Source organism: Balaenoptera musculus, chromosome 2 (assembly GCF_009873245.2).
Source record: "Balaenoptera musculus isolate JJ_BM4_2016_0621 chromosome 2, mBalMus1.pri.v3, whole genome shotgun sequence".
NCBI classification, from domain to species: domain Eukaryota; kingdom Metazoa; phylum Chordata; class Mammalia; order Artiodactyla; family Balaenopteridae; genus Balaenoptera; species Balaenoptera musculus.
The window spans coordinates 16,663,570-16,677,223 of NC_045786.1; the positions used below are offsets into that span (position 1 = coordinate 16,663,570).

Sequence of the window (13,654 nt, forward strand, 5' to 3'; positions counted from 1 at the left end):
AGCACCCAGAAAAACCAAGATAAAAATGTTTCATCTTTTGAGAAGCTGAACAAATTCATGCTGTATAATATCCTTTAACAAATTATCTTTCCCAGTGTCCAAGCCTAAAATCAAGCTCATATTTAAATATCATGAATAATGATGGTACTCTTACCGAGAACCTGCTGTCAGGCACCGTGCTGAGGGCTTTGTGTGGGTTACTGCATTTACTCCTCAGACTCTCCATTCATAAAACTTAAAATCTGCTTTCTCTTTCCCTTATTTATTAATTAAATACTAGTTTAAGCTTTGACAGATTAAAAGTGTCCCAACTTGGACATATAACAGTCCAGCTGGCAGTTGTTCCTAGATATTAGGGAAACTGCCAATAGCCCTAAGCAGTAAAAAGACATAAAAGAAAATGCAAAGAATTTTGAAATGATCAGATTTCTACCTGGAGTCTCTACAACATGAACAGTGGCCTCATTGTTCCCATTCACTGAATATGTGAAGTAGAACCAGCAGTCGTCAACATCCTTCTCCTTACAATGGGACAGGGGATCGACCTGGCCTGGCTGGGGCAATTTGTCCCGATTTTCAACCTTGGTGATGTTGAAATGTGAACATTCCTGAGCACATGTGTCCTTCTTTTCTCCTTTGTTGAAGGCTCGGCACTGAACACATTCTCTGTTAAAATGCAAATGATTACATTTATTATTTAAAATAATATTTGCTTAAAGATTATTTTGTGTGCTAGACTCAAAATTTAACCAAATTAAGCCAAGAGCAATGAAAGAAGATATAAATAAATGAAGAAACATATTTCTAGATGGGAAAACTAAACATAAAGATGCTAGTTTCCCAAGTGATATATAGATTTATTACAGCTCAAACTAAAATCCTCCAAAAGAAATAAGAGAGTAGGAAAATAAAACTAGCCCTATCAGATATTAAATACACAATTTAAAGCCAAAATAATTTTTGAAATGTGTTGCTGGTACAATAGTAGTTCTCTCTTCAAGGGACAAAACTTTCAATTTTATTTAGTTTAGTCAAAATATAGTTAATTAAGCAATTGGTAATGCTAATTTAACAAAGGTTACCACATGGACTCACTTACATAGCAAACTCGGATTGAAATAATTGTACCATCACTCTCGTACGACACATTTCAATATCGTGTGACAAACACCAGCTACTGAGAAAGAATTTTTAAGATTTAAAAAGTGGGCTTCAATGTGACAGTTTATTTACAGCGTAACCTGATGTTAGCACTGTTCTCTGTATTGTGTGCTGATACAGAGGCCAAGAGACAGCGGGTTATCACCCATTTCAAGCAATTCGAAAATACTCACTTATGCTCGGCACAGACTCCAAGGCAGGTCTGGCACATCTCACAGGTCGGCCCTTGGAACTTGGGATCTGTACACTTACAGGCGCCACACTCACAGACGCCCCGGCCATTGCAGATCTGCCCATTCACAGCCGTGCAGGAGGTAGTGTCCAGAGAACAGTCACAGGCACTGCCAGTGTAGTTAGGGTTGCATTCACACACACGACACTTGCAGACACCATTTCCTGCAATAAAAAACATCATTTCTCATAACAGTGGTAAAAATGTAAAATCAGAGCAATGACCGAAAAGTGAAAACAAGCAATAATGTGTAAGAAAGGCTATCTGTGGGATGGAGTGACCTTCAATGCTGCCCTTTTTCTATTTATTCACTAAGCAAACTCTCAGCATTTTTTATTGTATTAGATAGGACCACATTTTATAACCATTTTCAGACCCCTTCTCACCTCCACAAATTAAGCCATTGGATCTATCACAGTTGAAATTATCACACTCGCAGAATTTGCCAGAATAAATTTCGTTTGTATTATCCCTCTTCCGACACACACACTGTCCACAGACACATTCTCCGTTGTTGCTACATATTTCTGAACTGTTTTCTTTCCTGCAGTAAGCGTCCATATCTTCACTGTTCACCTCATCTGTGCTACATTCACAATGTCTCCCAACACGTCCTTCGTTGCACCTAAAGAGAGTCCAAAATTTCAATCACATAAAATAAAAATAAGTGAAAGTAACAAATCATGCTGTGAGAAAGACTGGGAGAGGAAGTAAGACTATGAACATTATCTTCAAACTACAATTTTATTACACGTCATGCCACACGTCACAGATGTGCACAAAAGTGTACATATGCACACACACAGAGCCATTCAAATCCATGTGGAATCTACACAGGGGCCTATGAAAAAAATCCCTCTTCAGGAAAGTAACCATTTTGATCAAGATGAAAATACAATCTAGCAATGAACAGATGAACAAAACATTTAGAAACATAGGATAAACTTATTTTTAAAAGAGTGTGATAAGTTTTCAAATGATATACTATTTATTACATTTGCTATTATAGGTGAAGCAACCGTCCAATTGTTAATCTAAAAAAATACAATAAACACACCCCAAAAGGTGCATGGAAGTTGAAGAAAAACATACTGAGCCTATCATTTGAAAATATAACTAACATACTGTTTAAAAATAAATTTATCCTATGGATCCAGACTTTTCAGCCACACTGCATATTTTTAGAACACCTAGTGTTCAGACACTGAAGACCCTAGTTCTGTATCTGGTAAATACACAAAAAGAAGGAAGGCAAAACATTTTCAAGATGATCTTTCAGTTAAGTAATATTTTACTAAAAATGGATCTACACAATTCAGTCAGGGTATGTATGACATGGAAAATTTAAAAACGTAACATTTTAATTGTTATTTAGAATAGAAAGCTAATAACTGATGGCAAAATACAGCCATCTATTTTTCTCATGATTAAATACCCTTCAAAGCATAGTCATTTGGGGCTGACATCTGCATCAAAATATTCTTCCCTCCTCCTATTCTTTTAAGGAGAAAGATTATTCAGAGTACATTCAATTTTAATTTTTAATTAAAAAGTAATCACAGTATGAAAATAAAATTTAAAATAATTTGACTATAGTTTTGTTAGTAGTAGATTCTATGTTCTGAAAATACTGTTTTCTTTTTAATTTTACAAAGTATATTGCTTTTTAAAAAATTATTCCAATGATTCAGAAGTACATGTAATACACGGTGAACATCCTTTATTGCTTCCTAATTCCATTTCCCAGATATAATCACTATTATTTTATATAAGCTTATTTAGCTCTAGAGAATTCAGACTGCTATAATGAGAGAAAAACCCAAATGCTACCTTAACCATTTGTTAAATATACATCTTGGATGGCTATAAAAGCTTTTATTTTACAGTAAAGGACAGTCTGCCTAAGAAAAAAAAAAAGGCAGGGAAGAGCTTTCCATAAATAGCACACACAGGATCATCAAATTGATCCTGTGGCGAGCAGCAGTGGCTGCAACAGTCATTTATTTTCTCCAATAGACGGAATTTCTCTGGACGCCCAAACAGAGCCTCTGCCCCTGCAGCCGTCCCAGCCGCAGTCCCCCGCACCCCGTCACTCTCCACGGCCCCGGCTCACCTGCAGGCTCCACACTCGAAGGTCCCGTTGCCATCGTGGCACTTGGGACTGCCAGGGATGCCTTCACTCTGGCATTCACATTCACAGATGAACTGAAGAATAATCTCTACTTCTTCAGTGAAGCCCAGAGGCTTAATTTTAATGGTTTCAGAATTCTTATTTGGACATTTATTTGAAGTTACGCTGATTTCAAATTGAACCTTAAGGGAAAACAAGAAGATAAGGTAACAACTAAGCAATTTAAATCTACTAAAAAAATTGCAAAAAACCACTCCAAATTATATTTCTTTAACTGTTTCTCAAATTATAAACTACATTGCCTGTAAACAAGCAGTTTTTTCTTTTCTTCAGAAAATGTTTATATAACATACCTCATCCCCAATGGAAATATTAGAGCATTTTCTCCCATTTTCCCCTGTTCCGTTCACCCCATTCTTGCAGTAAGACTTGTAATTTATTGTTACTCCTTCTGGTAATTTGCTGTTTTCCAAAATGACTTCTGAAGACAGGGACTAAAAGAAAGACTATTAAACAGAGGAAAGGCAAACAAATGCTACTATAAAATAAGTTGAATGCATAAATCCAATGGGTAAAATGAACTGTTAAGAAACAGTATCATTTAAATAAAATATCTGAAGCCAAATCTTGAGTGACCAGAAAACACAAAACCCAGAGAAATGGGCTCTAATTAATAAGGATCCATTCTTCAAAATAATGTACATGACTGAAAAAAGTATTTATGGTTTAATTGCTGAGTTAAAATTTTAATGATGATACAGCACAGAGGGCTGATATTAATTATGAGGAGTCCTAAGAACTCAGAACACTTTCCTCCCCCACTGGCAACACAGCTCTCCTCTGGGCCTACCAACTTCAGCTCACTAGGGACTAAGGTAAATGATCTACTACACAGTCTGGGAACAAATGTGCTCAGGTGCAGTTGCAGCCCTGCGCCCTCACCCCGCAAAACAAGAAAACCCCCAGTGGGAGGATTCAAGCCACTGCGTTTTTAGAACAGCAGACCGCTCAGGACCGACGGAGAAGGCTGCGGCAGCAAGCTCTCTCCTGGTCACACTCCTGCACGGATGGAGTTGGGAAAGCATTAAGAGATGCTGTAAAGACAGAGGACAAAACAACTATGGGAGAAACAGGGAACAACCAGAATCTAGAAAATCTTTGTAAAAACCTCTCTCTCTTCGAGTAGGGTCTTTCCAAAACAATCTGGGAACCCCTGGCATGAGGCAGAAAATATCTACAATTCAACCCATCAAAAGGCTGGGGTGGTGTACACCACACAGGATGGTTACTGTTAGGTTACAAAGGCCTCCAGACGACCTACAGCAGTTAATGACCAATGCTGAGTGAGCATCGCTAAAGCACCCTGAACTAAAGCTCAAGATGGAGAAAATTCCTCTTTAATTTCAACTTCCTTCCAATCTGGGGGGAAAAAAATCTTATAAATCTTATTAAAATGGTAAGTCAAATATATGTAAATACATTCATATATACTTTATGGTACATGCATATATGACTGTGAGGTACCTCTTGAAAACAGGGAACTATATACCCTGAATATATGTCAAGAGAAGAATTGGCAAAAAAAAAAAAAAAAAAAAAAAAGCTTTTCTGGCACGATTCATCAAAATAGATGAATCTATAAAAAGAAGGGGTGGAAAAAGAAGACTGAGGTCATCCTATACATCTAAATATAAGTTGTTTCACACTTGCTTTCCAACAAGGAGACCTATTACTTAACAACATTAAAACAGAATTTAGAAAATTTCCCCACATGCCTTTGTTATATTTTGCTCTGCAGATAATTATGTATTTGTAAGAGAATATGAGTTTTTCCTCCAGATGCAGAATTTAAGTTTTATGTTGTCTTCTGGGGCTTGCTAAATTGTGTATGAAAGGAGTTTTACTTTTTTTGAGAAAAGTGTTCTCCACAGGGTATTGCCCAAAACAGATCTTATTTAAAATGCACTCACATTGTATGCATCGATGATCAACTGAATTACATTGCTGGAATTTGCAGATAATGTTCCTACTGCTGACTTAGGGATCAAATTTTTCAGTTCCTGCAATTAAAAGATAAAACATAAAATACAAGTACTACTCATTCAACTAATTAGCATCTACTGAGTACCTACTATTTATTTTTAAATAACAGTTCTCGATACATTTCCTAAATAAACTTAAGGAGTCAGACCTAAAAACAACTAGCTTTACAATGTAACTAAAATTAATATACACCACTCTTGTAAAATCCAGTCTGTCTAGCTGGTGACCTTTTCCCGCATTTCAATTCAGACATATCATTTTGCCTCTAATGACTAAACAAAAAGGGTCTAGAAATGTGTTCCTCTTTTGATCTCACATGTATATATTTACCTTGTAAACGGGCTGAAATTCTTCAGTAACTGCAAAAATCGTCTGAATGTTATTTTCGCTTAGTTTTTGGACAAGGTGAGCAATAGAAGGATAATCCTAAGAAATTAAGTAATAAAATTTAATTACATCCAATCTACTCCAGGTTTTCAATACTTTCTGAAAATAATGATTTGCAGATATCAACTGGATTACTTACAAAAGACTGCTTGAAACAACACAAATTATTGCTGAAGTGGGTGCTGTCTAGTAGGTTTCTAATCCTCTTCTATCTTTATATGTAAATTTTAAATTTCCATAATAAAAAGACTTTAAAGAGCAAGATTATCTGTGTATATTAAATGTCAGAACAATGAAAGTAAAGAACTGCCAGTAATTAAAGGTTATATTATCTACGCATCACTTAAGAAAAAGACCAAGATTCAGCAAGGTTTAGATTTCTTCCAGACCTTGAATAATTTGCCTATCTTTATTTTCAGTAGAGGCAGGGTGCCTGCTTTCTTAAATCATATATAAATAAGACAAGGAGTGTAAGACTATACAAATGATTTGTTTAGACGTAATATCAAGCTTGCTACCCCCCTTGACGTACGCAAGTGAGAGGAGACAGAGCTTTGGGCTGAGGCGCAGTGTCGGGAGTCAGTAGCTCCCTTCACCCCCAGGCCCTCATCTACACGGAAGGAAGCAAGCACAAAGCCAGAGCCTCAAAACAGCAACACGAGCTTTCCTGCACATTAGGTCAGGGCCCAAATTACCAAAATAACAAAACCCCAAACCCTGAAAAACCCACAAGCCAGTCACCCACAATACTCTTAGTATTAGACACTAAACTCAATCTGAATCCATTCAATATGTAAGGAGCTAAGCACTTACATAATAATGGCTCATTGTGTACACATCATTTTCCAGGTGACACTGTCCATCATTTGGTAAAACAATACCACCAAGTTTCCCATCTCCAGCAAAGTGAAACCCAGCATCCGTGGAAAACACCAGCAGCCGTGTCACATTCCTCCAGCCAATCAATGACTCGAAAAGAAAAGGATTTCAATTTTAAAATACTACCCACAATTCAGCATAAATCTTTTCATCTTTATGTAGGCTACCACTGTACTCTCAACCTAATTCCGTATCTTCTCTTTTCACAATGCCAGTATCCTTGCTGACGAAGGCACAGAGACCACTGAATAAAACTCCTCCACCCCACTGTAAAACTCCACCTTGCCTGGCTGTCCATCTCTCTCAGCTTTTTTAAAAACTGTATCTTTTAAAGTCCATGTCTCTCTCCCCACTAGAAAGTACGCTCGCTCTGTGCAGGGCAGGGACCACATCGGGTTTTGCCCATCATCTCATCTTCAGCAGTCAGCACAGTGCTTGGCACACAGTAGGTGCTTAATGAGTAAATGCAAATGTCTCAGCCCACACCCATCTTGGCCCAAATATCACTGTCTCATTCCCATCCATCCTTGCTCCACATTCTGTAGCGTATACTTCCTTTATCAGCCACCACATTAGGCCTTCCTTTTTTAATTACAGAAAAAAGAACCTTCTCCAAAGACTTGCACTGCTTAATTCCACCCATTGTAACCCATCAGTACTGCTTATTTGTTCATTTATTTTATTTTCCACCTTATTCAGCAAAGAATTTAAAGTAGCAGTAAAATCCTCTTCTATGGTAATTTTATAATCACATCTGTCTAAATACTCAATTATATCTGTATATATACTCATAAGACTACAAAATCCTTGAAGGCAGAAATTAAGTTTATTAATGCCGGCAGTCCAAGTGGAATGTCTGTCTCTTTTTCATGTAGAGAAGTAAGTGGAACAGTTACTCTCAGTCAGCATGAGGAAAACCGAGAGTAGCGGCCACAGAGTCTATGGCTTCTTTTAATCCCAAGGCTAAGGCACAGGTAGAGGCAGCCCAGAGAATGCTCTCTCCACAGTGAGCTGATAACAGGATCATGAATGGCTGGAAAGAAAACAGGCATCAGGCTGGGCACTACCTGGACTATCACTCTCTTCCCCTTTAAAAGCAGAGACTATCCTTAAATTGCAACTACCCCAGTGAGAAGTCAAGAGTAACGATAATCTAGTAGTTAATATTTGCTGGGTGTTTAGTGGCACTGTATATGGATTACCGTATTTAAACTTCGTAACAACCCTATAAGGTTTATCTGTTATTACCCCTTCTTAAGGAGAAGGAAACGGCCCTCTAGAATGGCAAGGAAACTGCCCAGTGGATGAGCAGGGATGGGAACATCTGAAGCCATTTCCTAACAGTCTAAGGACTGTTCTCTTAAACACTACACCATATTACCATCTTGGGTATCAAGTTACACATTAAAAATTGGTTGGAAAATAACCATTAAGAAGCATCTGGAATCAAGGAAGGTCTTCTAGAGCATAGGAGTACTCTAAGGAAAAAGGGGCGGGGGAGAATGAGACAGTCAGGTACTTAAACTTTATCTACCTCACAATGTTTTCTAGTTTCAGCTTCAGCTGAATCATTAAAAGGTCACCTCAAAATCATCACCTGGTAAATGGGTCATAAAATTCTAACCACTAGTCCAATGGAGATCAGCTTACTACTACTGAAAATCTTGCAATTAAAATTACAATTATATGACTTCTCAAAATACCTGTTCTCATATAGCTTTCAAACTAAGACTTAAAAAGTTCTTTCTTTTTGAATGACTAAGACATAGGGAAGATACCTCTCAAAGATGATAAGCAGAAGAAAACTGACCAGAGGAAAACGGTGTCTGAGACATAGTCCATTTGAGCACCTTTAATGCTCCTGGAGACGTCCCAGATAACCCCAATTCCATCTCAGGCACAAAGCTGGAAAGCTAGGGTTCCTGGGCCTCTTCTAAAAACCTAGAGCCCCAGCTAAAGCTAAACTGCCCCACTGTTTCAAATGGTGAGCATTCTGGCTTTTAAAACCCTGTGTAAATGAACTAACTGCCTGGTTTAAATAGGGGCATAATGATTAACTATGCTTTTATAAAACATTTGTAGTTGGAGGGAACTTAAGGGATTAGTCAAGTATGCTACAGTAATTAAGGTAATTTCTTCTGACAGCAAAATCACACTCAAAATTCACACAAATAATATCCTTTTGTAGAAAATGAATGCACTCACTCCACAAACTGCAACTTGCATGATTGCATCAAAGCCACCTTCTGGAGAATCCAAATTTCCAGATATGCGCTGTTTACCAACAAGTTCATTAAATACCTCCCCTTTATCAGTAAGGCTGAGCACATTTTTATAGCTAAATGGGCTGGTGCAGTTCTGTTCACTTGTGCAAGGGTTCCTGAGTTTAGCTGGTGTTGTGCTAATGTAAGGCATCACGGTTTTCTCCACAAATGAGCCAAACCCTGCGAAGGAAAATGCACACACAGTGATGACAGATGGAGGGTAGATGGATGGATGGATGGATAAACTGCATGAAAAAAATCAAGTACATTACCACCTGTAAGTCAATCTTTTTCTTTAATAAGAAATAATAAGGGTTTTAATAATTAGGTTTGGAAAGGAGATCACTGTATGAAAAATCCAGGTCTGATGTGAGATTAAGGCTGTATAGGCAGGTGTGGTCATACTAACTAGTAATAAAAAAAACTGTAATCAACATGTTTATAAAATATATCAACAAATCAATGCATAAATTCCTGTGAAAACATGCAAGCATTTTATTACCTATGTGGTGTAAGGTGTGTCAAATAACGTGATAGCCTACAGAAACAGAGGAACAAGGAGGCGGAAAAATTATTAGATGTGTGACAGGAATATCAGTTCTCTCAAAAAAAAAAGAAGACTAAAACCTGGCCTATTTATCTCACTTGCATGTGGTGAAGAACAAAACTGCCAGTATTTATACAAATGAAAACTATTAATTTTCTCAAAATTCCTACCAATTCGGAAGTCTGAAGTAATCCTCCTCATTTCATTCATCAAATCAGTTCCAAGACTTTTCACATTCTCCAAGTCGTCTTTCATAGAGTAGGAGAGGTCCATAAGGTAGTAGAGATCGATGGGATAGTCTTCAGCTCGCTTGAATTTTAATGTAAATGTCTGTGGCTCCCCTAATCAAACAGAGATTAGAAAATTAGCTTGCCAACAATCAAAAGCAAATGAGAAAAACCAAGTAAATTCGATCGATAAGGTATACACTATAAACTGTATTATCGACATAGTTTTTACAAAATCCTGGACATTCCACAGGTTACTGAATCAATGGATGTGTACTCATTTCAATCACAAATACTTAAAATGCCAGGCCCCGGGGATGGTGAAAAAGACAGCATTCCCCATCCACAGCAGGCAAGACAGGCAAACAGTGGGTTGATAACTATGACAGAAGAAAACAGACAGCCAGAACGACATAAACTAGACTGGGTGGGTGAGGCAGATACACTACAGGGGACACCAGACTTTTTAGAGACTAACGTTATAGTGTGAAGACTCTTCTTTGTTTAATGGGACGCACTATATGCAGTGAATAACATAACCTGATTTTCACTGTAGAAAACCTGAAGAATAGTTTTAAAGATGATTATAGAGACAAAGAAACTTGTTAAGAAACTATAGCAAAAATCTAAGAAAAAGATGATAAGGATCTGAAACAATGAGGAAGGAGAAGAGATGTACCAGAGGTGTGAGATATAATCCACTCAGAAAATACATGAGAAGGAAGAGGTCTGGGTGAAAAGTCGTTAAATTTTTAACTTGCAGATTTTCTCTATATAGACTTCTAGTTGACAGTTGGATAACTGGGTTTGGAGCTTAAAAGTCTGTGTTACAGCCCACAAATGGCTTTAAAGCCATGAGAGGAAAACCAACAATTAAGTGGACTACAAAGAGGAAGGAAGAAAAAAAAGACACAGAAAGGAGACTGGAAAGCACTGTTAAGAGATAAGAAGAAAAGTAGGAATGTTATCGCAGAAGCTGCAAGGGGAGCATTTCAAGAAGCTCGAAGGCATCGCTTGGATCGCAGGAAGGCTAATAAAAAAAGGCCTGACGAGGGTCCACCAGGCCTGGTGGTTCCAGGTGCCAGCAGAGCTCTGCCAGAGCAGCTCTAGAAGTGGAAGGCTGCTGGCACCAGGCTGAAGAGAGAGCAGGAGGGCAAGGGGCGGCGGGGAGGCAGGCACGGGACAGTCCTCTGAGAGGAAGGGGCAGGAAACTAGAAGAGGAGAAAGGGGCTTGTTTTGTCTTTCTTTTTCCCAGATGCAGGACTGCTCCAGATTCTTTTGAAAACCTTAATATTTTATCAATACTGAACAAAAACAAAGGAAAAAATAGATTAAAATGTTGTCTTTATATTATGTAATTATACCAGAAGATGGACATTTTTATCTTTAAAAACCCATTAAATCTAATACTTTCTGAATCTTTAACAGAATTTACACTAGACACAGGTAACATTTACTTCAGGTACATGTGTCTTACAAACTGTTATACCTGCAAAAAATTTCTAGAAGTTAATGTATTCAACATTTCTATTTGAGTGTCAGTCCACATGTGAAAACGAACCCTCAACAGAAACTTACAGAAAGTTGTCAAAAAGCTCAAGTAGACACAAAGGCATTCATAGAATCAGATTTCTGTACCTGATCGTAACTGCAAAACCAACTGCTGTGGTTGGATCTGAGTAATATCTTCTGGCTGCAGCTTCTCTGCTGTTCCTTTGCTACGGTTGGTGACATTTTTATTTTTCTTTATATCTTTGGAGCCTCTGGGATTTTCAATGTCATCTGGATGACAGCCCTTCTTTTTTAAGGCTTCTAAATCATCACATCGAGCAGAAGTAGGCATTCCTTCTTGTAAAAATGTCTAAACGATGTGTAAAATATAGGTATAAATAAAAAGTATAGTGGTCAAACCTTTTACATCATCGTAACTGCAAATAACTAATTAAATTGCAAAAATCAGGTAACACATCTAATGTATTTCATTTCTGGTTTTTAAACAAAATGCTCCCTTCATCCAAACCATAATAAACAAAACAGATAAAAACAAAAATTTTTCCTTGAAAGTAATACCGTTATTGCTAATATATTACTAGTACCATATTACTTTAGTAATACTTAGAGGACTGACCTAAGTGTACATTTTAACCATTTCATGTTCAAATTCAGAGTATCTACTCAAAGAAATTTCTTTTGTGAAATTACTTATTTAGCATGGCTAAGAGCCACTAATAATATATATAACCAAATATCAGACAAATATTTTTTCCAAAATTTCCCTGAGAAAAATTCTTAGGGTCTCTCATATTATGTAGCAGCATCCTTCAGGATATTTTGAACAGCTCAATGTTTAGGGAAAACATGTCACCCTAAAACCTTTCTTAAAAAGGAGAACAAGAAATTTACCACAAATTTAGTAAGTACTCTTGGAGGTTTAAAAATATTTTAGGTATTGGCTATTATTGTAAACAAGCCTTTTAGAACTTACTTTTTAAAAAAAACGTAGTACGTGATTATATGACAGGGTCAAAAACATATATAGGGTGAATTTTTTTAAAATAAAAAAAGTTGTAATGGTACGTGAATGGTACCTGTGGCATGGGCTAAAATTTCCACTAGTGACATGATTTTAAAATGTGCTATTATTATCAGATGACTGACTAAGTGAAAGCAAAAACACTGCTGTTAAGATGCATGTAAAGGTTCTAAATACGTTTTTCATAAATGTGAGGAAGGGGAACAATGACGGTGTATTCATGTATATGTGTGTATATCATTTTAAAATGTGTACTCCTAATAGACATTTAACTTTTTCACATATACCCCAAAAAATTTGTATTTAGTTGGCCAAAAATCTTTTTAAAAATCTTGACATTGGGAAAATGAGGAAATGCCTTTCATTTGGGGTCACTTTATGTTTTGTATGGTTGTCTATTATCTACCAATTTCATGGTGTTGAATAAAGTGAGGATATTTATATACAAAGATTACAAAATGGTTTTGATCAGTTATTTTTTAAAGGAAACATAGTACTAAATGAGAGCCTTTCTGTACTTAGAAAAACTGGAAGGGAGAACCATGGGCCTGACGGTTCAAAGCTGCACAACTTTTATGTGTGGTCAAACCTAAAATGCTGCCAGAGCACAGGGGCCCAGTGCAGGATCCACTTCCAAATATTAGCCAATCCAGGAAACTAAGATCACAACACTCAAGTAAAATTTCACTAAAGATATCCCAAAATACCTTTAATAATTTAAGAATTATGCCACAAAGATGGCTGAATTATTGAAAGAATAGTTAGGCTAGGATAACCCTAAACCCCAGATAAACTGTGACCCTCATAAAATGGATGCTGTTGTGGAGAACTGCACGTTCCACTATTATAACCTTCTAAGTGAAACTGCTTTAGGTTCATTTGATCCTTGTAAGAACACAGATAAAGGAGGCAGATCATGCTCATTTTCCAGGTAAGAAAACCAAGAGTTTCAGTTAAGTAAGCCTAGTCCGAGACAAACTCAAGGCACTCCCTATTTCCTTCACTGTCTCCAATTTAATTCCAGAATACCGTTTTTAGGAGAACAGAAGGTGCCAGTAGAAAATTTTTAAAATAACAAAACGAAAACTTCTCATTTTGTCTTTCATAGGTCAAATCATACGAAATATCTGACATTTGACCAGTAACGCCCACAAAACAGGCACCTGACTGCGGGGTCAACTGCCTGAGTAAAAACAAACAATAAGCCTTTGACCTTCTGATATTATTCACCTGTAAATAAATTATATACC

The 13,654-nt window shown here is 37.1% G+C and overlaps 1 protein-coding gene across 4 annotated transcripts in view; it reads right to left on the reverse strand.

Annotated features, from left to right (window-relative positions):
• Nucleotides 1-13,654, reverse strand: part of ITGB1 (integrin subunit beta 1) — a 43,952-nt gene that overhangs the window by 9,158 nt on the left and 21,140 nt on the right. For all 4 annotated transcript variants that reach the window (XM_036841527.1, XM_036841525.1, XM_036841526.1 and 1 more), the window contains exons 4-14: nt 11,510-11,732; nt 9,815-9,985; nt 9,039-9,277; nt 6,768-6,923; nt 5,898-5,993; nt 5,495-5,584; nt 3,878-4,018; nt 3,507-3,706; nt 1,780-2,018; nt 1,335-1,557; nt 434-666 (exon numbers count right to left, since the gene is read on the reverse strand). In XM_036841527.1, coding sequence (XP_036697422.1) covers nt 434-666; nt 1,335-1,557; nt 1,780-2,018; nt 3,507-3,706; nt 3,878-4,018; nt 5,495-5,584; nt 5,898-5,993; nt 6,768-6,923; nt 9,039-9,277; nt 9,815-9,985; nt 11,510-11,732 — 2,011 coding nt within the window. The remainder of the gene's footprint in view (nt 1-433; nt 667-1,334; nt 1,558-1,779; nt 2,019-3,506; nt 3,707-3,877; nt 4,019-5,494; nt 5,585-5,897; nt 5,994-6,767; nt 6,924-9,038; nt 9,278-9,814; nt 9,986-11,509; nt 11,733-13,654) is intronic.